This window comes from Aspergillus ibericus (assembly GCF_003184845.1).
Source record: "Aspergillus ibericus CBS 121593 unplaced genomic scaffold BO80scaffold_59, whole genome shotgun sequence".
NCBI lineage: Eukaryota > Fungi > Ascomycota > Eurotiomycetes > Eurotiales > Aspergillaceae > Aspergillus > Aspergillus ibericus.
The window spans coordinates 151,133-172,798 of NW_020292157.1; the positions used below are offsets into that span (position 1 = coordinate 151,133).

The 21,666-nt window shown below is 51.5% G+C and overlaps 9 protein-coding genes across 9 annotated transcripts; 2 read left to right on the forward strand and 7 right to left on the reverse strand.

Moving 5' to 3' along the window:
- Positions 1-43: 43 nt before the first annotated feature.
- BO80DRAFT_231013 (SGNH/GDSL hydrolase family protein) lies at positions 44-1,218 on the reverse strand. Its single transcript, XM_025714467.1, has 4 exons — positions 914-1,218; positions 823-862; positions 694-772; positions 44-634 (listed from the first exon to the last, which is right to left on the reverse strand). The coding sequence occupies exons 1-4, from the start codon at positions 1,050-1,052 to the stop codon at positions 110-112; spliced, it is 783 nt and encodes a 260-aa protein (XP_025570677.1). The 5' UTR covers positions 1,053-1,218; the 3' UTR covers positions 44-109.
- Positions 1,219-1,385: 167 nt separating this feature from the next.
- BO80DRAFT_366668 (tannase and feruloyl esterase) lies at positions 1,386-3,217 on the reverse strand (the record flags this gene model as incomplete). Its single annotated transcript, XM_025716254.1, has 4 exons — positions 1,386-1,710; positions 1,759-2,711; positions 2,774-2,822; positions 2,877-3,217. 4 exons carry the CDS (start codon positions 3,215-3,217, stop codon positions 1,386-1,388), a joined length of 1,668 nt encoding a protein of 555 aa, XP_025570678.1.
- Positions 3,218-5,099: 1,882 nt separating this feature from the next.
- Positions 5,100-6,820, reverse strand: BO80DRAFT_449409 (putative MFS transporter; the record flags this gene model as incomplete). The annotated part of the gene is made up of 4 exons (XM_025721743.1): positions 5,100-5,229; positions 5,286-6,027; positions 6,083-6,506; positions 6,566-6,820. 4 exons carry the CDS (start codon positions 6,818-6,820, stop codon positions 5,100-5,102), a joined length of 1,551 nt encoding a protein of 516 aa, XP_025570679.1.
- A 1,347-nt stretch (positions 6,821-8,167) lies between these two features.
- BO80DRAFT_231057 (putative endo-1,4-beta-glucanase) lies at positions 8,168-9,306 on the reverse strand. Its single transcript, XM_025714468.1, has one exon. The coding sequence runs from the start codon at positions 9,127-9,129 to the stop codon at positions 8,296-8,298; it is 834 nt and encodes a 277-aa protein (XP_025570680.1). The 5' UTR covers positions 9,130-9,306; the 3' UTR covers positions 8,168-8,295.
- Positions 9,307-13,163: 3,857 nt separating this feature from the next.
- BO80DRAFT_366622 (chloride channel protein) lies at positions 13,164-15,985 on the forward strand (the record flags this gene model as incomplete). The annotated part of the gene is made up of 3 exons (XM_025716253.1): positions 13,164-15,350; positions 15,397-15,783; positions 15,830-15,985. 3 exons carry the CDS (start codon positions 13,164-13,166, stop codon positions 15,983-15,985), a joined length of 2,730 nt encoding a protein of 909 aa, XP_025570681.1.
- A 337-nt stretch (positions 15,986-16,322) lies between these two features.
- Positions 16,323-17,060, reverse strand: BO80DRAFT_320185 (dihydrofolate reductase; the record flags this gene model as incomplete). Its single annotated transcript, XM_025715119.1, has 1 exon — positions 16,323-17,060. A coding segment is annotated over one exon (738 nt), but the record flags the coding sequence as incomplete, so codon positions are not given.
- A 266-nt stretch (positions 17,061-17,326) lies between these two features.
- BO80DRAFT_429201 (RNA polymerase II mediator complex head subunit MED22) lies at positions 17,327-18,087 on the reverse strand. The gene is made up of 4 exons (XM_025720413.1): positions 17,981-18,087; positions 17,856-17,920; positions 17,736-17,804; positions 17,327-17,669 (listed from the first exon to the last, which is right to left on the reverse strand). Exons 1-4 carry the CDS (start codon positions 18,012-18,014, stop codon positions 17,487-17,489), a joined length of 351 nt encoding a protein of 116 aa, XP_025570683.1. The 5' UTR covers positions 18,015-18,087; the 3' UTR covers positions 17,327-17,486.
- A 112-nt stretch (positions 18,088-18,199) lies between these two features.
- BO80DRAFT_417106 (spliceosome-associated CWC15 family protein) lies at positions 18,200-19,559 on the reverse strand. The gene is made up of 8 exons (XM_025718207.1): positions 19,524-19,559; positions 19,449-19,471; positions 19,325-19,401; positions 18,994-19,278; positions 18,866-18,947; positions 18,648-18,818; positions 18,565-18,600; positions 18,200-18,516 (listed from the first exon to the last, which is right to left on the reverse strand). The coding sequence occupies exons 1-8, from the start codon at positions 19,531-19,533 to the stop codon at positions 18,499-18,501; spliced, it is 702 nt and encodes a 233-aa protein (XP_025570684.1). The 5' UTR covers positions 19,534-19,559; the 3' UTR covers positions 18,200-18,498.
- Positions 19,560-19,719: 160 nt separating this feature from the next.
- BO80DRAFT_505548 (exosome non-catalytic core subunit RRP45) lies at positions 19,720-21,210 on the forward strand. The gene is made up of 3 exons (XM_025724495.1): positions 19,720-19,939; positions 19,994-20,113; positions 20,167-21,210. The coding sequence occupies exons 1-3, from the start codon at positions 19,776-19,778 to the stop codon at positions 20,759-20,761; spliced, it is 879 nt and encodes a 292-aa protein (XP_025570685.1). The 5' UTR covers positions 19,720-19,775; the 3' UTR covers positions 20,762-21,210.
- The last annotated feature ends 456 nt before the right edge of the window (positions 21,211-21,666 follow it).

Genomic DNA, 21,666 nt, shown 5'->3' on the forward strand with positions numbered 1-21,666 from the left:
TGGTGCCTGCGTCTAATAGCGCCACCACCGATCCTGTGAACCTGCCCACTATATATATATTCACGGACTGTCCATGTTAACCACCACCCTTTACAACTGACCACTGCAGCTATTTAGGAGCCACGCTCCACGCCGGAAATACATAAGGAAGATTCTCCGGCAGCTGATCAGGCCAGTTCTCTCCAATCGTCTTCATGACCTCCTCAAAGACAATGCGATACCCATTCGACGCCAAATGCAGTCCATCCGTGAACAAGGTCGCGAACTTGTCATCGTAAGGCACATCCCTCGATCCAACAAGCGGCTGGCCCTCCTTCCACCCCACACTCGACATGAACGCGCTCCAGACATCTGCAACAGGCAATCCGAATTCAGCAGCGACTTCCCGCGCAGCCTCTACGTACTTCTTGGTGTGAGCGGCAGTGCGAGTCGGATGCGGGTTTCCCTTCATGGCATCGAACCCAGCCAATTGGTACTCGTTGATGGGGGGTGGGGTGATGATCATGATGCGGGGCTTCTGAGCAACCGTCAAGGGGTGCTGGATGATGCGCTTCAGGTTCGCCTTGTAAGTTTCAATAGGGACGTGCTGTTCGAAGGCTGGAAGGCTGGCGTCGTTGGCGCCGAACCAGATGGTCTGGTGTTGCTATTAGTGTCGCGGGGCTTGTTTTGCAGGTTAAAGTCAGAGAAGCTCACCATGAGTCGCACATTAGCTTGTTCCGTAGAAGGAAAAGCTCTGGGGAAGACCTTGATGGCGTGAAGTGAGTTGTATCCACTGTGGAAGAGTCAGTGATTGATGCTCCGTTTTAAAGTCAATGGACGTACGCCAATCCACGGTTCACCACATCCAAGCGACGACTGTAAGCTAGGCAAGTCAGTATGTGGAGGTGCTAAGAGGGTATGCCTGTTTGCTCACCATTCTGCAAAGCTGGGTGGAACCCGAATCCCATGTCCTGGCCACTGGAGTATTCGGTGATCGAGTCGCCGAAGAGCAGGAATTGGTCGTATGGCTTGTAGACAGCCTCATCGTCGGCCGAAGGAGCGGTGTTGGACATGATGATGTATACGGATGATGCAATTGTCCAAGACAGTGAAGGATCTATGGAAGAGTTGGAAGTAAGAGAGGTGCAGGTGCGGAGATTCTGGTGGGCGGAGGGGCTCGCATAAAGCTCCGATACCCGATAAACGGAGGGGCGCAGTTGATCAGTTGGCGGCGGTGGCAGGCTCAGCCGAATTTCTCCACCAACGAGCTGCCGCGTGGACTCCTAGTTTTAAGTAGTTCCTGAACTTGTGATCGGAATATCCTCCGGGTTATGCATATGTTACTCTCGTCGCGACCGACATTGAACTTAAATTTCGATGAGAATATTCTATGCAGAGGGATTGTATCACAGCGCCCTGCACTCCCAACTATCTGCTGCATCAATATCCCCCGAGCCCTTGTACTGAGCCTGCGCAGGATACATGCACAATGGCCGTTGGCGATACACCCCCTCGTGTGGGTTTTTATCATTCACAAACTTCGTCGCAATCAACTCGGTCGGGCTGGTCCCATTCTCAACCCAGTTCATCATGGCAAGGACCACGTCGTGACGCGCATCCTCATGCCCAGGCACGCTGTGGATGTTTCCATCCCTTCCCAGACTGGAGGATTGTCCATCTCCAGCAATAACCCAAGGCGCTCCCATTAGATCCGAAGTGCCTCCACAGTGACTGGTTCGTTAGCAGGTGCTGCAGAGTCAAAGGACAGAGGAAGCTTACCCCATTCCAGGAATCATATAGAAGCGGTAGAAGTTATCCAAATTTATTCCCTTCGGTTCCAAAGCATTGGTGACTTGTTCATAAAAGTAAATGCTTGATCCTGCAGCGATAGACCAGTCCGACCAGCCATGGTAGTGGATGATCTTGCCGCCCTTGTTGTGGAAGGGAGTAAGATCATAGTCGTCCGTTGTGGCATTTCCAGGGTTAAGCTCGTCCGACAACTTGATCAGATCGGGGTTCCAGTCCTCCCACGTCCAGTCTTTACCCAACTGTAGCATCCATTTGACGTATTCAGTACCGAACCTCGAGGGTGAGGCCACCAAGTCGCTCCATCTCCACTCACTGCTTAGAGCGAGGTGCGGGAAAACAAACGTGTCGTTGGCTTCCACCCAGTCGTTGTGAAGCTTGTAAACGGTCTTGACCTGCTCTGTGTTCAGGCAGGTCGAAAGATCCGTGGCGTCGTCGGCACACAGGAGAGCCTCTGGCCGGAAGGTGCATGCATCCGGGTTCATGATCATGTTATCTACCACTCCGTCCTGCGGATCACACTGGCGAATGACTTCGTTGGCCAGTATATCAAACTGCTTATTTGACAGATGATGCGGCGAGTCGGCTGGTGAGTTCCAGATACCGACAATCATGTTCCAGAGCTGCAGATGAGTTGTCCACCAAGCGGGAGCTCCGACAATCACCCCGTCGAAATCATCAGGGAACATCTCGACTTCCTTGAGACCCTGCTTTCCACCTGCGGAGCAGCCGCGGTAGTAGCTATAAGAGATATCCTTCCCATAAAATTTCTCCGTCACGGACTTTCCGTTGACAACAGCATCGTGCATAGCCCGGTAGCCCCAGTTGGCGAGAGCATCTTGATTATGGTATGCCCACTCAGCGCCTGAGCTCTCATGACCTGTGTTTGTAGAGATAGCAGCGAAGCCATACCAAGAGGCATCAATCTATCGTAGTAGCTTGTATCAGCAGCTGTGTGTGGACGCGTGAGCGAGGATAATGAACATACAATGGCACCCCAGCTAACGCTTCCCGAGAAACCCCCGTTTCCCGCTGTCCTGTACACAAATTAGCAGATGGCGCAACTGCCAGGCAAGCAGGACATTGCATACAAGAATCTCCCATTCCAATCATCCGGCAGAACCACACCCACACTATGCTGTGTGTCTCCAGTAAGTGTTAAGTTGGCCTGGAAGATACAAGCACTCCTTGGAAGGACAAACGACGATTGCCTAAAAGCCCCAGTATTATGCTCGAGCGGAGGCGTAAATTTGAAATCGGCCTCATAGTGAGAAGCATAGAGAACCTTGGACCCAGCTGGAAGCAATAACTTGATAGAGTCCACCGAGCAATCAAATGCCCCGCCAGAGGGGGGAGCACTGGGTGGCGCAAAGTGGCTCAGCAAGTCGGCCTTGAATATGAGGATGGTCTGCAAGAGATCGAAGAGAAACATCTTCCTCGAAGAGAAACCCTCACTGGAGACCGGAATAACTTTTTACGAGCTTAAGCTGTTTGCCAGAAGCAGCTATACTGATTACTGCCATAGCTCCCAGTGTTTGCTGCCTGCTGCCTGCTGCCTGCTGCTGCTCGTTGCTCCCTTTTCGCGCTTAACCGTTCTGGTCGGGTTCGTCCGACTCCACTCTCGGAGATAACGGACCACTCGACAGAAGGGTGCATGGTTACCTCATTGTTGTCTGGACGTCCATCCGATGGACGAAAGGATGCCGAGACATTTTAACCTTGCCTGAGTATTGTGGGTAGACTGAACGGTGCCCGGACGAGGAGTAATTCTTGCGGACAATACTTGCGGCAATTGTTGGGTTAACACGGGGTGGAAAATGCGGGGGAGCGATTTCTGGGCGACATAAACCTGGGGATATCGAGGGGATTCATCGATCTCCGCAACTTTCATCTTCTCGAGAGTCGAGAGGAGGGATAACGGGCCTTGGCAATCCTGATACGAGTGTGGAGAGGCGTGGGGTGTGGAGAGAGCCGAGGCAGATCATCCCTTGGAATGTTTGGGAAATGATCCTCGGTTCATTGTTGGGTCGACATGCGTGTAGCATTCGCAACCCAGCTTCTACAGTCAGCATTCAGCCTTGTACTTTAGCAGTTGCGATGAGTTGGACTCGGATGGTGCAAGCAGAGTAAGGGATAGTGAGTTGCATAGGAAGGCATGCAGCCAGAATAAGGGATCCGCCGATACCAGGTTGGAATCCGCTGGAAATGGTTGGAAAGATGCCTGACTGGCGATGGTTGTAAATGGTCACAGATAACGACATTCCGCGTGGGAGGTACTAACATACACAATCCGATAACAAGTGATCCAAGTCCCAATTAACCTGATGATACACCTCGTACCTTCCATGACCGTACAAGCCAAGATCCTCCCATTTGACAAGAGAAGAGCCAAAACACCCGTATACTATACACAAGAAACCAGTAAAACCCTCTTATGCACCCACATCCAATCCACATCCTGTCAACCCACAAAGATTAATGAATGATACGAAGTGTGGAGAATACGCCAAGCAGCACTCATACATACAATCAGACAAGTATACCCCCCTCAAGAGGCACCAACAAAGCCCCTAGTTTCTCCCCACAGCACCTCCACTCTAGCTGTGGCATTATCAATCAATTACTGTGGGATAGTGGCACAGAATCTCCCCACAGTACCACAGATTTAAGTTCGGATTGTGGGAGCGTGGCGCCAACTAGACGGCTCTGGACTGTTGAGCGAGTGGGAGTGCGTGGCCACGCCAGTGTGGGATGGTACTAGGTTGGTGCAGTTGGCTGGCAGCTTCTCATGCGTGGTTGACAGGTCAAGTGCCAATTGGCGATTGGGTCAGTTTCTAGTGTGCGAGGCAGGGTCTGGTTCGGTGATGGTTCACTCTTGTGGTTTACCAAGCATAATCATACTCTTATATGGACCATCACAGGCATTTCCTTTATGTGAGTATACCTGTCTAGTCACTCTTGACCTCGGAGTACATTGGTTTGCTTAGGGGACTAAGGCTTCACTGTACGTATATGCGGCGGAGAGCGTTTTGAGAGCCATTGATCTATGAGTTAGTAGAGCTAGGAGATGCGTGATAATTTCAGAAATTGTATACCTTTTCTGAGGGTAGTACATCTTTTATTGTTGCAAGGACGGTCCAAGAACAGGAAGTGTATTTTTATACTTTGGCTATAGTATCTGGCCTAAGGACCAAGGGTCGCGAGACATGCTACAACGTAAGTTGTCCATGAGAACATAGCACGAATGGAAACAGAAAAATGGTATATTTCACTCAAAATCGTAAATGGTACATCCGTCATAAATACACGCTATCCTAAGAGTTGCGCCATTTCCGCCCAAACATATGGACGGCAACGATAGGCAAGAAGCTGACAGCAAACATCAATGCACTCGCCACGCCCGAGCTAGCCGCAACACCAACGTTGTCGAACATGTCAGGGAACCTAGTCATTGTTAGTGCATGTTTCATCAAGGACTACCAAGGATGGGCGTAACATACCAGAATGGACCAATGAATCCCCACATTTGACGAACAAAGGTGATGAAAACACCAACACTGCCAGAGTCCTCGGGATAACAGTCCACCGCATAGGTCACCAAAACAGTCGTCACAAGCTGGTTACCAAAGGCAGCAATGGCCGTGCCTACAATTGGCGACACGACCCAGTGGTCGGCAGCGGCTTGTTGGGTGCAGACCAGGAAAACAATGACACCAACAATCGTCAGAATCACACCGGGATAACTTAGCCAAAGACGAAACTCGGGATCTGGTTTGTGTTGTGCTTTGCGTGCACGCCGAGTCATCCAGTAGTCGGACATGGATCCTCCAATCTGCTCGCCTAGAATGGTACCGATGATCACTCCGATAAACTGCAGACCGAGCTGCTCGGCGTTGAGTCCAAACTTCGCTTGCAAAAGCTGGGGAACCTCCACTGTGATCATCACGCTACCGAATAAGAAGACCATGGCGTAAGCACATGCGGGGATCATCACGCTGGGGCGCACAGCCATGGTCAAAGGGTGGACAAATTCGTAGAGTGTGAGTGGTGTTGGATCAATACGGCGGAGTGACAAATACTGGACTTTGAAATCGGAAATGCCCTCCGTACTGCCACCGATGTAGCGGGTCTCAGGCCCCAGGAACAGATACAGGATAAACTGGACGCCATTGGTGATAGCCAAGACCCAGAAGATCCAATGGTATCCCACGCGATACGTGATAAAACCGTAGATCAGAGGACCTAAGAAAGGGTCGGTTAGTGGGGAACGACCTTAGTACTTCAGAGGACAACGAACCAACTGGAACACCCAAGGTGACCATCAATGTCCAGACACCCAGATAGCGGCCTCTCTCCTTCTTGAAGAAGGTCTCTGTAACCACTGCACTGCCAATGGCTGCTGCGGGTGAGATGAAGAAAGCCGTAAGGGCTCGACATGCGGCCAAAGAGGCATAGGTAGTACTCTTCGCACAGCCTACATTGCATACCATGCTGAGGATGGTTGATAGAAGGAATATGGGTCGACGTCCATATCGGTTGGCTAATGGCTTCCAGAACAGAGGTGCGCCTCCGAGAATAGCGATCTGAAGGGAGGTCAGGTAGCTTGCCCTCTGCATTGATACCCCAAGGTCCTCCGCGATGCTCTCATAGGCAGGGATGATTGAGGCTGTGAATGTTCCCATGCAGGCGTGGAAGGCGACGAGGATCAGGTTGGCCAATTTCTATCATCGAGGCCATGCAGTCAGCAACTGGACCAGCGATACAAAAAGTGCTTTTATACCTTCCAAGTAGGCCAGTTGTACGGGTCTGCACCCGACGGGCTTGGGATGGGATCTAGATCCAAGGTTCCATGACGTTGAAGGAGATACTCTCGATGAGAGGGTGAAAGAGAGGCCGCCGCAATCTCGGCGTACGAAGAAGGGCCCTCTTCTATCTTTTCAAAATACTCGCTGCTGTTCTTCTCGATATGGGTCTCATCTTGTGTCTTGGGGGAGGGCGTTGGCCGCACGTCCTCGGTCATTTCGATAGAGGGCATAATGCCTGCGAACAAACAAAAAGTTCGAAGCTCCAACAAGAAGGACAAGATGCTCAAGGGAGAAAAAGACTTTGGTGTTTCAGGGAGAAAAAGACTTTGGTGTTTCAGGGAGAAAAGAGGGAGGGCAGAGATGCAACCTGGAAACCTGACAGAAGAGAGAAGAGACACAACGGTATATATGGGGGCAGCAATTGCTTTTCTGTCGCTTCCACAAAATCCGGAGCTAGGGCCAAGTCCAGGAAGCACTAGCTCTGCGCCAGCGACAGTTCTAGGCTTATTCACGATGGGGACTGGGGAGTCGTACGTATCATCTCCGGGGTAGTGACCATTGAAAGGAGAGGAGGCTGTGGAGAGAACGTGGGGATCTCACGGTCCCCACAAACAGGGGCGCCACGTCTGAGAGGAAGCGATAGCATTGCTAGCCTGTCAGAGCCGTTGGGTGGTAAAGACGACGGGCACTCGCTTACCTCCTTTCTGCTAGTCGGGGTAACAGCGACGCTGATGTGATCGGACGCGGCCAGTTCCACGAGCTGTGGGGAGTGTTGGATGGATGGGGTTAGCGTCCCCCGGACGGACCGGCTTTTCGATCGCCTCGGAACTAGCATTTTAGGGGCTTTCCTCCGGGGTAAACCAGGGTCGCCCGCATTCGTGGGGATGGCGTCAACCCCAGTCCATGGAGTTGGACAGGGGGCACATCTCATCACAACAAAGCCCCTTGTATCTACCCCGTATCAGCCTGGGAGATGATGTTACTCCGATGTCTCGGGGCCTGGACACCCCGCCAAGCTTGTGTTTTATGTCCGATCCCCACAAAGCTTGTTGTCGGAATGAGTCAAGATGGCGGAAATTCTCCGTCAGGTGGATGGATGTCAACAAGACCATGCCTTGCCCCTTCGAGCCTGCCGGTCAGCCAGGTGACTGGGGAGGCGGACGCAAAGCCTCCGTGGCGGCGGTTAGACCGCTTTTTGACCCTCATCCTCGGGGATGAGAGTACGGGCTGCGGAGTCCGGTGCCGCAGGTTCGCTTACGTGCTGCTTAGGGATCCATTAATTCTTCCCGTCCTTTCAGCTGGCCTTCCTTAGTGACCGTCACTTATTGGGCAGAATCTGCGGGTTTCCAGCCACATTCTTGAGCCATGTGAAACTACATCAGATAAGGGCCATTTTCACCATTCCATGGTAATTTTCCTACGGGGATTTGTTCCGAAAAGCATAATTTAATTAACGAATGTTCCAAAGTATGGTGCAAAATGTCTTTCGAAAAAGAGGGGACACGGATACAAGCAGCCTCGGATACCGACCTCAGGGCGGAAGAAAACGAATGTTTAAACAGCAACTCGCCCCAACTAAGCAAGCAGACAGAGCTGAACCGACCGCCCACTCCCGCTCATGGTGATGGCAGTCCAATCAAAGACCGTTTATTGGTTCTCTTGAGCTTATGTCAATCGAAGTCCGGTCGCTCAAGTGATCGAAGCACTATGTTGCAGTTGAGGTAGCGGTCCCAGTCACCGGCGTACCAGACGCAGTAATCGTCGAGCTCGACTGAACAACAGACACGGCCTCGGGGATCAATGTCGGGCCAGGAACCTCGTAAGTGGACAGAGACTGATAGATATTGACGAGAATTCCGGCATCGGTGGGGGTATACAGTTCCGTGCCCAGTACCCCGGAAGGCTCGGCAGTCCCTGTCCCGGTAATCTGCAGATTGAAACACTGGGGATAGTTCTGGGCTCCATTCTCACTGCTTGCTCCATGCAGAGCAATCAGCTCATGACGAAGAACATAATAGCCGGGCGCAACGGCTGGAATCTCCACTAGCCAGGTGTTGTTGTCTGCGATCAACTCATCGTCTCCCCAAGTGCCGGGGACTTCGGAGTCATCAACAAGGCCAACACCGTCAATCTTGAAGAACTCAAGCGTCGTCTTGTCCACAGTCTCGCAACTCGAGCCACAGTTTGCGAGATAGCTAATAACTGGGCCGTGGTGGCTGTCGGGCCAGGTGGTCCATTGAAGACTGATCTTGTCTCCCGCAGCAACGACTGCGTGACCTTCAGCATTAGTTGCATCCAGGTGGCATATTATGTCGTCTGTGTCGTATGCATCGGGCGTAATGAAACCGTTCGCAGTGTTTGGTGTTTGCCATGCGACTACCACAGGGGGGTCCGAATTATAGGGATCCGAGTTGATGTCCCAGCCACGGTAGGAAACGCCATTAATGACAATGTTGCTCACATGACCATGAGCAACTACCTTGGTGGCAGCTGAGAGGAGGGTCGTCAGATGAACAAAGGTCTTGATCTGCTTCATCATGGATATCTGAAAAGACAAGTGTGAATTTCGGTGCGTGGGATGTTTGAGTTGTGATATTGTTCCTCGTTCGTCGAGAGACTCAAGGCTGACTTTATATCTTTCTCCTGCGTCTAGGAATCAATAAAGACTATTTCGACACCAGGCATCGATATTGCCTAATACCATTGATAGAGCATTCTCGATTGCGACATCGATCTAAGAATAAGGCATGACACCCACCTATCCAAGCAGAATTCCACCATCTTCCTCTACCTACCGGTTGGAACAAAAGTCTTGGAAAACATATTCAGCGAATGATATCTGTCCTCAGATCCATAGGTTGCAGGCCAAGACAACGGGATACGACCTTCAGTCATGATGGATGTGATGGCAGACTGTGGGCAACGGATTGACAAGTCTGGTGCATATACGAGCAGCGGTTTGGTTTCATACAGAGGGGCACCATTCAATAAAGTTGCGATATTCCTGCCCATGGCTAACGCGCTGTTACTTGGCATATTTATCCTGCAGATCTACCCCATTTTCTGCACGGAAGTCTCTGCCGAGGCGTATTGGCGGAGGATAAGGCGCATCGAGTCCGCTTCCAGAAAGGAAGGTACCTGCGTCCCTGAATTTGTAAGTTGAGTGGCTTGAAAAGGACATCGGGACAAGGCTAACTACTAGACAAGTCAGTGCCTACAATGCGTCTCGAATGTTCCTCCGGACTTACAGCGATTGTCACGACATTATAAGGCTGCCCAGAAACTTCGACTGGGCCATTTCAGAAACCCATCGTAATGAAGATCAATTCCTTCATCGCGGGATAAATCAACCCGCCATCGTCCACAATGCAAAATACATTTCAGCCCGATGATGATGAAATTCGGATGTGCGGGGATGTCCTCCGAGTCCATGCCAGGCCCGATTTCTTGGCCGCAGAAAAGCAGGTCATCTGATGCCTGGAAAGAGCCTATACTGCACTTCTGCACTCATCCATCAACAACATCCGGATGCCAAAACTGAGAGGATGAATGTATTGCGTAAAGAGATCGTGAGGCAAGAGGATACAACTCAATCACCTTTCCTGAACTACAAGCGGAGGGCTTTGTGGTTTGCAGCGAAGCAATCAAGAGTACCAGAGCCAACCTTCTCTTCGCAACATTATCCTCTATTCACCAGCCCAGCTCGCCAACCCGAATGTGTCAATAAAGCTGGATACCGGTATTGATGCGACTACTTCCATCATAAAATGCCGCTCGCTCACCATCTGATTTTATCCTTTTCGGCTGAAGCGCAAAAACCTTAATGAAAATACATAATCAAGGATTTTACATCCCTTGTAAGTCATTCTTAATACTGCTATGCTCTCAGAGTGTGTCGAGTCCGTGTCAGAAGTTGTGTCAGGTATTAGCGACAATGATTAGCCCGCCATGTCCTCATCCAGTGTCCTGTCCAGCAAGGAGATTCAAACCGACCTCATGAATCCCCGTTAACATACAACGAGCCCACTTACGCTCTTCCTTAATAATTTGGATTTGCCAAATATTCAAGGAGAGTGATTTGCTGAAGGACTATTTCCGGATCGAGCCCGACGACACAGCCATCCGGTATCAGCCTGAACCGGGTTCGATGGCGCCTCGTATATGGAGCCTTAGGCAACTTCCCACGAATAATGTGAGCAGCATTATTACTACACCACTTCTTCCGATACTCCAAGCATATAGCATATTGCCTGAATTTTTGTTTAGAATCAAGACACTATATTTCCCCTACACCTTCCCTCACAACATTCAAACCACCCCGCAAAATATTACTATCCTGTTTCCATATACACTTTTCCTGGGATAGTGATCTGTTTTGTGTCTAGGAAGATACTGGGGCATGAAATACATCAGTATTCGTTCATGTGATGGCATAGCTTCATTGAATCCGCTTGTGGACGGGAATGATGAAGTGTTGGCGGCGCCAAGTGATCGAGCGGGTTTTGGGTTGGGTCCCGTTCGGGGGAAAGGGTGAATCCGGGAGTGGTGAATCTTTGGTTTCATCCCGGGGGAGGGTTCCATGGGTAGACGAAAGAAGGCCTTGGTTTCACAATGGGGCATGTTTCAGGACGGTTCTTTGGGATATGGTTGATGGGGACCGTGATAAAGGGTATATTCCTTTATTGGTATATCTCTAGTAGATCCATCAGTGTTCTAAGAGTTTACTGATTTGGTATTAGTAAGGTGGACATACTGTCGGGATTTGGGATCGAGAATCTAACTGCTACTGCACTACTGTCAGAAGCCTCCTTAGGGAGGTAAGCTGCTTAGACATCATCCCACGTCGACGGTGTAGATCCCAAACGGTGTTCTGCAACGGATACGTCATGTGCTTTGCCCTCCGAACTATATATTGGATCGCGGCCTTCAATTGGCGGCTGGATTAGGAATCTCCGCATTGGAGCCGACCATCGCTGTCATCGGGCAGCGGAGATTCCTGGAATCAGTCTAGTTTCTACGCGCAGATAGGAAGGATAGGCTCTTGTTTGACTGCCCTTCACAATGTGCCCTGTGAACTCTTGATGATTCATGTGCTGTACTTGATAAAAACAGACGTTTGGATCAGTCACTGACGTCGTCCACCAAAGTACCTTTCCTGTACATAGTAATTATCCACTTGTCGAACTTGACAGTGCGATGGCAAAACATACATGGCTTGCATGTAGGGGAGTGGAGCCATGGTAGCATGCATGTACTGCACAGGTAGCTCTACTTCCTGCGGGGAGGTGGCAATGTTATCTGTCTCCGGATCTGGAAATGTGATGTCGCTCTGGATCGGACTGTCTTTGACCGGTCGGATGAACAAAGACATTGCCTTGGTGAGCGGGTGGATACCATTCCACTTCTAGGGATGGACGTCTGGCATTTTATCGGTGGGGTTATAGGATTTGTACGGAGTACACTGGAATATACGTTGGAATGCTAGGGATCTTCAGTTGATCGACTCTGGTGCAATGGCATATCTTGTACAGAGTACGGAGTACTGCCTACCTCAATGTTACTTAAGAGTAGCCACAAAAAGGTAGTCCACCAGGATGATCCTTGACCCGAAGGTCGGCTAACCAATTGCAGTAACCAGGCGCCCGTCCCAGCGCCTTGCCCATTGTCGATCTGATGTCAAGGACGGCTCCTCGGGCCCGATCCAACCCCGGAATGGGTGCCTCATGGAGGGGTCATGCATCACATCCCTGGGTATACTGGACAAACAGTTAAGAACGGGCATCCGGGGTGCAGCGACTAGGCAGGGAGTGGGGACGCTGATTGGGTCTCCTCCGACTGGCAGAAGGCCGGAGAATGGCAGGTTACACCGGCCGGATATCGTGACAAGGCACGTGCCAAGGATCGGTGCTCCGGCATTCTTTATTTATCTGACGGTCACTGTGCCCCCCCCTCGTCATTGCGATGCAGGGAAACGTTAAAAGCATGGAATCAAAGCCACTGGAGGGGCATGGGGACGGGCGTGGTGACCAACGAAGTCAAGCCCAGTGGGTGACGGATCGTCAGATGATGCGCCTTTAGCCCCGTTTGAGTGGCCCAGTTATTTCTCTAGCCTCTGTGGCCATGACCACCTCGGATGTCGTGCCCATCGCTGCCTCCTGCATCCCCCTCCTATCTATCTGCACCTGATCTTTCTTCCCGATCGGTTCGTTTTCTCTCCCGTTGCTTCGCCGCAACTCAGGACTGCTCCCTCATTCTGCCCTTGGGAATTCCCTCAAGTCGCTCGTTTGTCGCCCCCTGAACTGCGCCTGCCGTGTTTGTTTGGCTCCGCATCCCCATTTCGGGCAACCTCACCGCCATCCGCCGTGTTGGAGAACCACCGAACTAGTCGGTGCCCCCACTGTTCGATTCCTGGTTCTTAAAAGTCCTTGGATATGTCCGTTGCTGAGGGTTGTCCTTATCTCCCCCTCTCATTCTGCTGGTCTGCGTTTGGGGTCCTCGCAGTGCCTGGGCTGACCTGACATCCAGGCAAACAACATTAAGTCCGTAGCAGCTCCTGCTGCAATAGTCTCCGAAATGCCTCGTTCCGTACCCCCCAATCTCCACGGCGCGCTACCAGATGCCGAGCTTCCAGTCGGCGGGCCTGACGGTCGACGGACTGTCTCGCGAACCGCACCCCCCTCCCCGTCCGCCGTCCGACGAACCCACAGCTTGCTTTCTGAAGTCCAAATTGCCCAGGAGACATCGGAACCGGTTGTGGAAGCTAGCGAAACGACCAGCCTTCTCGCAAAGCCTCAGGACCATCGACGAGGTGTGCCACGGCGGTCTTATACTAATCTCTCGGGCAATTCGGGGTCGGATGCCAACTTCAAACACACGTTATTGACCGGGAGCATCCGTCGGTCCCGGCATCATAGCCGTGCCAATTCTCAGGCCATACGCTTTAGTCGACGGGGCAGTATTGACCCGGAGCAGATCGAGAGCCTCGCTGCATCTGCCAAAGATGGCATGACCGCTTCGTTTATGGATGAGCGAAGCTGGTATGATCAGTTCACGTCTACTGACTGGGTCCATGACAGCATCGCCGATGGAGCTCGTCTTCGGGAACTGCGCAAGCGGAAAGATGTTCGCGGTCGCTTGCTGGCATGGCTGGATGGCTCCCAGGGCTGGGTCCTGGTTGCGTTGATTGGCTGCATTACTGCTGCGATAGCTTATTCGGTAGATGTGACCGAAGGATTCATCTACGACGTGAAGGAAGGCTTTTGCACTACGCATTGGTTCCACAACCGTCAGAGCTGCTGCACCGGGGGCTCGAACTGCCCTGCATGGTGGTCGTGGTCGGAGATCTTCCATTCGGACAACCACTGGATAAACTACGGCATGTTTGTCTTCTGGGTGGTACTTCTTGCCTCCATCTCGTGCTACCTGACCCTGCTCACGAAAACAGTCGTCCCATCCTCGGTGTCGTTGACCACATTGGATGAGAACCTTGGTGCTGCTTCGTCACGGAGTACAAAAGGGAACGCGGGGACCAGTAATTCTCCTGGATCTGCCTCCAGCCAGCAAGCGCACGGCTCCTCGATCCCCACGCGTCCTGCCATGGTTTACTATCCTGCAGCAGGAAGTGGAGTGGCGGAAGTCAAGGTCATTAACAGTGGCTTTGTTCTTCATGGGTATCTGGGCTTCAAGACTTTGGTCATCAAGACCTTGGCTCTAGTTTTCAGTGTCTCGTCGGGACTAAGTCTGGGGAAAGAAGGCCCCTACGTGCACATTGCGACCTGCGTAGGAAACATTTGCTGTCGAATCTTCTCCAAGTATAACCTGAACGATGGCAAGAGACGTGAAGTGTTGAGCGCCAGCGCTGCGGGTGGCGTGGCAGTAGCCTTTGGCGCACCCATCGGTGGCGTCCTCTTTAGTCTGGAGGAAGTCAGCTACTATTTCCCACCCAAAACCCTGTTCCGGACGTTCTTCTGCTGTATCGCAGCAGCTTTGTCTCTGAAGTTTCTCAACCCTTACGGCACAGGCAAGATTGTCTTGTTCCAGGTCCGGTACCTGGGTGATTGGGAAATGTTCGAGATGGCTTTCTTCATTCTCCTAGGTGTGCTCGGGGGAGCGCTTGGCGCCCTTTTCATCAAAGCCTCGAACCTGTGGGCGCGGTCGTTCCGACGGATTGGCATCATCAAACGCTGGCCAATGGTCGAGGTCGTTCTCGTTGCGCTGCTGACCGGGTTGGTTAGCTTTTGGAACCGTTACACCAAGCTACCCGTTTCCGAGCTCATGTTCGAGTTGGCTAGTCCTTGTGACCATGAATCGTCTTCGCCGACTGGTTTGTGTCCTGGTGAAGATGGTATCGGGGAGATCATCCGCTACCTTCTGGTGGCTTTTGTCATCAAGAGCCTTCTCACGGTGGTTACCTTCGGTATCAAAACGCCATGCGGTGTGTATGTCCCATCCATGGTGGTCGGGGGTCTCATGGGGCGGATTGTTGGGCATACGGCGCAGTATCTGGTGCTGAAATATCCCAACTCCTTCCTCTTTGGATCATCCTGTCCCGCTACCGCTGGAATGGAATCCTGCGTGACTCCCGGAGTATATGCCATGGTCGCGGCGGGCGCAACCATGTGCGGTGTGACGCGCTTGTCTGTTACCCTGGCTGTCATCCTGTTTGAGCTGACTGGCAGTTTGGATCATGTGCTGCCCTTCTCCGTGGCGGTGTTGTGTGCCAAGTGGACTGCGGACGCTATCGAGCCTCGCAGCATCTATGTAAGTACCACCGGAAGTTTTGGTGCCAGGAGGCTAATCTGTGTAGGATATGTTGACCGATATGAACTCTTATCCGTTCCTGGACAGCAAGCTCCAGCCGGTGTCGGATGCCCAGCTAGGAGATCTGGTTCGGCCGGTTCGGTCGAGTCGTATCATCGACATCTCGGGCTCATCCTTTGTGCCTGCGAGAGAGCTACGCTCGAAGCTCCAGAATCTGCTTATGGCAGGAGAGCTTGATGGGGGTCTTCCGATCCTGCGTCATGGCGTTCTCAGTGGGCTGATCCCTGCACCCGAGCTCGAATACGCATTGGATAACCTGGAGGACGAGGAACATACGCTCTGTCTGATGTCTCTGGACACGTCTTCGGCTGTCTCTGACAGCGAAGATGAAGACCAGACTAATCGCGCCGACTTTGGTCAATACATTGATCCGGTAGGTGACTCGCCTTATCTATGCATACGAAGCTGACCTGTCTCAGTCCCCAATTGCCCTCGACATCCATTCACCCATCAACCTTGTATATCAATGTTTTGCCAAGTTGGGGCTGCGCTATCTGTGCGTTTCGCACGATGGCCAATATGCCGGCCTAGTACATAAGAAAGCGTTTGTGAAGTATATGAAGGAGCATGAGTGATGTATGCTATTGTTGCGTTAACTTTTTGGCATGTGTTTTGAAATTGTTAGCTGTGTTATTCTGCTGATCCTACTCTGGCAGTCTGCATCCGTGCGAGTGCATGACTCCCTGTGCTTGTATATTAGCAAGGAGTTGGCCTGCAGTTGATATTGTGTTTTTGATGCTATTTCAGCGAGCATACTGATTGAACAGCATTGCTGGGCGGCTAGTTGATTATCTAGACTGTACATATGCCCTGTGGACTACTGATAGACTGTCATATACTTTCTGTATTCATAACTAGTCCATTCCCGAGATGTACGCCTGCGCACTTTCCAGGTTCATTTCCTCACTCCAAACGTTCATACCCAACCATTTGAATCCTCACCTCACCCTCTTCCTTCCACTCGCCCGTCACCGTCTCACCCACCCACTCCGTCACCTCCTCCGCACTCGCCTTCCTCCATCCTTTCTCCTCGAGCAACTCCTCATCCACCGGAAAAAACGTATCACACTCAAACACCTCCCCCTTTTCCCGATACCCCAACTTCTCCACATTCGTCATCACAATCCTCACCTTCCCTGACACCTTCAACGCAGCCCCATAAATCTCCGCCCCGCCAATCACAAACACCTTGCCCAGTTTCTCCGCATACGAGCCTTCCAGTTCCCGGATCGCCTCCTCCAATCCCCCACACACAATCGCATCCGTCTCCGGCTGTCCCTCAGCAGCAGCAGCAGCAGCAGCGGTGGCAGTCAATTTCGCCCTCCTCCCCTCCAGTTCCCTCCTCACCCGTTCCCTAATAGAATGCACATCCCTCGTAATCACGGTATTTATCCTCTTTCCCAAAGGTCGTAAGTTCGCAGGGACAGAATCATATGTCTTTCGGCCCATGATGATCGCGTTGGTGGTTCCGGGGACGGGCGGGCGCGACGTCACGCGCGCGAAAAATGTCATGTCGGATTTGATGCGTGGCCAGGGGAGCGTGCCGTGGTGGCCGATGCCGAGGGTGAGGTTGGGGTGGGTGTTGCTGGGGTTGGGGAGGGGGATGGGGGTTGTTGCGACGATGAGGGTGAGGGGTTGGGGGGGAATGGGGTGGGGGGGCATGGTGGTGGTGGTGTTGTTTTGGTTGTTGTAGGGTGGAGTGGAGGGTTGTGATGGTGATGTCGTATAGGTTGGTAGTTGTGGAGGTAGATGTGGTAACTGGTTGTGAGGAGAGGAGTGAGGCGGGGAGAATTTGTTGATAGCGATAGATAATGAGGAGTGATCTCCCGGGATAGAAATAATTCCCCGCGTGAACCACGTGCTTTTTCCTCCCTCAATATACCACTCATATACAACTATGTTCACAGAACAATTGATTTACAGGGTATCTATATCTCAGATAACTCACTAACTAATCTACACAGTATATCCGTTTTTACAATCCCTACCCAACCATTAACGCCATCCAACTAACGCCAACCAATCCAACCCAACCAAACCCATATGCCAATTATGCCATACCATACACAGGAAATCCTACTTCGCAGCCTTCAACAACCCCCCCTCCTCAATGGCGTTCTGAATCGCACTCGCATTCATCTCCAATTCCTCTCGGCGCTTCACGTCCGCTTCGTCTTCGCCTAACGTGTCGAGTTTCCCGAAGAGCCAGGTTTCTTTCATTGTGCGTGTTAGGGCCAGGATGTCTTCTGCGGCGCGGACCTGTATTATTTTAGGTATGGTTAGTGAGTGTAGGCGTGCAAGGTATAGAGACTGGTGGAGGATTACCAAAGCTGTAGATTCCACGTCTAATTGGTACGTTTCGACGGCGGTGGAGGTGTGGCTGGTGCTTTCGGTCTGAGAACATTAGTGTATTGGAGTCTGTTTGGTGGATGGTATAGTACGAACGGTTGCGGTCGCCATGATGTTCTCGAAGCGTTGGAGTAATTGTGAGATGTTGGTGGTGATGCGATCTGCGGTGATGGTTAGTGTGAAGCTGGCGGAGAGGGTAGGGGGGGGGAATGGGGGCGGACAGTGGAGGGCTTTGGATGATGGTTGGGATTCCATTTTGAGAGATTGTAAGATGGTATTATGTGTATTAGGCTTGATCTTGGTTGTGGAGGATTAATCTTGATGATAGAGGCTGGTGATTGCGGTGGAGAGGGGAGCGGTGTGGGTTTTGCCGGCAGTATGGTGATACTGGTGTTTTTACTATACTAGTGTTACGGAGTACAGACTACAAGTATGGGCTAGCTTTATACTGTATCTGATTGTGATGCGGGTATACCACAAAGAATTAAACCGATAGCGCCAATTGCAAATCAACCCAATCTAGTGCAAGTGTGTCTGTCAGCTTATTCCCTGCTGTGACTTGACCGAGTACTAGGAACGGCTTGCATCGAGCTGGATTGAGCTACCGAATCCACCAGCGCATGCTGTTCATCCGGTCTAAAGTCCGATGAGTCTGGCCTATGTACTGACATTTCTGGCAAGGGGTGGCACAGTAATAGCCATGAAGGTGTGCGTTGTCTGAGGCGATTGCACGTCGAGCTTAGCGGACATATTTCCCCTACAGGCAAGTTAGTACATATTAATCGGCCCTGATCACCCAACCTACCATAAATCTTTTGTGAAAGTCCGAGCGCAACAGATCCTGCATGCTGGTTAGCACTATTTGTCGAATTAAATAGAGGAACTTACGTTGACAAACTCCTTGCCCTTCTTGTCTTCCGTTCCACGGGCCTGGTTCTTGAACACAACATCGTCGTCCCACCTGCGCTTCACGTTGAAATCTTGGGGGTTAAGCAACGGGTTGCCGCGAGCAATATCAATCTCTCGCTGCTCTTCCTCCTCCGCAGCGCGTTCGCGTTCCTAGTAACCATGAGTACTCATCCGAAAACATGCAGTGGTTGTAATACCTCTTTCTCTTTCTGCTCGAGCCGCTCCCGCTTGATCTTCTCCAGCTCGCGCATCAACTCGGCAGCCTCATCCTCTTCATCACTGTAACCTATCAGCACCATTGCGCACAAAATCCCGAGCGTCTAACCTTTCATCCTCACTGCTGTCCTCTTCCGACTCATCTGAATCTGCATCTATATCTCGTGTCTCCTCTAGTATTCGTCGTCGCTTGGCTTCTGGATCCTCTTCCTCTGTTCCCTCAGCACCATCGGGCGAGGCACCTTCCAGCTGACGCTTGGGTACAGCGGTTTCGACTGTAGGCTCGTCCACGGGGACTCCGTTCTTCTTCGCAAAATGGGCAGCCTCCGCCTGGAGCAGCTCGGCGCGCAGATCGCGTTGTTGACTTTCAATTTCACTTCCCTGACCGAGTTGACTGGACGAGTTAGATGATACCGCACCGGATTTAGCAATCCGCTTACCGTGTTTTCAGGTGCATGTGCGCCGGAAGAAGACGTTGGTGGTATGCTGGGCCGCGGAGGGCCTCCTTCCCTTGTGCCTGTTCCAATGAGCTTGAGTGTCGAACGAGTGATCGGTGGTACGTACGGGATCGAACGTGGGTCTGTGGGCTATTAAATTGTCAGCGCATTCACCAGTAGTCTCAAGTATAGGTATTCCTACCCGTAGTCATGGTGGCTGCTGTTAACTCGTTGTTGCTGGTGGTTGGCGCTCCGAACGAGGATGAGGATCTGATACTCGGGCAATGCGGCCTCAGGCTTCATTCTGAGTCAGCCACTTCACCGCCCTTGATTGATGATCCACCATTGGCTCATGAGGAACAATGTTCGCCCGCTGTTTCGATGACGATGCGATGCAGGAAATTTCCAAGAAAGTCGCAGTGACCCCGCCGGGGCCAAATCCGCCTCCGCAATCATGAACAAAGAAGCACCGCTCTCTATCACTGAGCGCGACTTTATCCTCAATGCGCTGCGCGAGGATGTGCGTCTGGACGGTCGAGAGGCCGACCAGCTGCGTCCGCTGAAGGTGTCGTTCGGGGAGGAGTATGGGCATGTGAAGGTGCAACTCGGCCGGACCAGGTAGGTAGACAGCTGTCTTGCCGTTTAACTCTACTGATGATTAGCCTATTATAGTCTCATTGTCCGAATCTCCGCTGAAGTCACGAAACCCCACGATGATCGTCCGTTTGATGGTCTTTTCACAATCGCCATGGAGCTAACTGCGATGGGCTCACCCGCCTGGGACAATGGCCGGTATGATTTCCGCTGTCATGCAGCATGTCCCGTACTAATAATACCCTTTATAGGCAAGGAGACCTTGAAACATACGTCACCAATGTCCTGGACCGCGTCGTTCGCCATTCCAATGCCCTGGATACCGAGTCTCTCTGTATCCTCAAGGGTGTCAGTTGCTGGAGCATCCGTGCGGACGTCCACGTTACCGATTACGATGGCAACCTGATTGATGCGGCTTGTATCGGTATCATGGCCGGACTGCAACACTTCCGCCGTCAAGATGCCGTGGTCAAGGACGGCCAGGTGATTGTCTACGGGCTCGATGAACGCGTCCCTGTCGCATTAAACATCACACACAAGCCGCTGTCCGTCACTTTCCACACCTTTGATGAAGGAAAGCGGGTGATTATCGATGCCACGCGGAAAGAGGAGCAAGCATCCGAAGCAGATGTTGTGATAGGCATCAACAATGCGGGTGACGTGTGCTTCGTCTCCAAGTTCTCCGGATCTCCGGTAGACGCGATGGTCTTTGTGGACAAGACATCGGTTGCGTTGGAGAAAGTTAAGGAAATCAATGCGATCATTGACAAGGCGCTACAGGCTGACCTTTCGAAACGGGCGAAGAACGGCATGGCCGAGCAGTCACGAGCGGAGAACGATCGGTAATCGAACTCTGCTGCGTTGAAAGCAAATACTGTTTAATGAGCTAAGACAATGCATTAGAGCTTGATGTATGATAAGAGCTACAGCATAACTGGCATAGCTACGAGCTGGGTCATCAAAAAGAAAGTTTAATCTGAAAACCCATTCCACCTTTACTGGGATTCTTGACCCACCTTGTATGGCTTTAAAGCTTTCGTTACGCAACTTTGAACCAAGCTCCGACGTGCTAGGTCATCATCCATGGCTGCCTGCTCCTAAATCAACAATAAGGTTCCTGGATAAACTAAGATGCTTGACGACACTTTAATGGGGAATCTGGTTCTCTCGTCCAACATATCTGCAAGTTAGGGACAGACGTGTAGTGACAGAGCTCTACACAAAATCACTCCTAGTACTGTCACTGTTCTAGCCTCAAGTTGTGGGTTGCAGACCACCATGGTTATACTTCACCGTCCATTGGCACGTCCCTATTGTAATGTTTGGCTTAGTAGTAGTAGTTTCACGCAGACATTAGACCTTTCTAAGGAGAGCACAATTGGACAGTACAACAGAGCACTAAATGTAGAAATTAAGTAGCAGGCCCGTGCAGGAACTGAGCAGCACTAAGGGGAATCCAAAACAACCCACAATTAATATCGGACACTATGCCAAGACGCTTCTCAGAATTAAAGCTAAATAGCGTCCCTAGTAGGAAGTTCGGGGAAACGGTGCAAGACCCGCTATTCGAGATTTTTAGGTGCTCAGGAACTTGGAACCAAACATATAGTACGATGAAACGGGGTCGATCTAGAAAATGGCGGCTTGATAGGCTCACAATTGGACTTTGTTGTCATTGGTACGCTGCTATAATCTGTTGGCCTCGTTGACCCAGCATCGGCATTGGCTATGGTAATAGTCATATGAATATC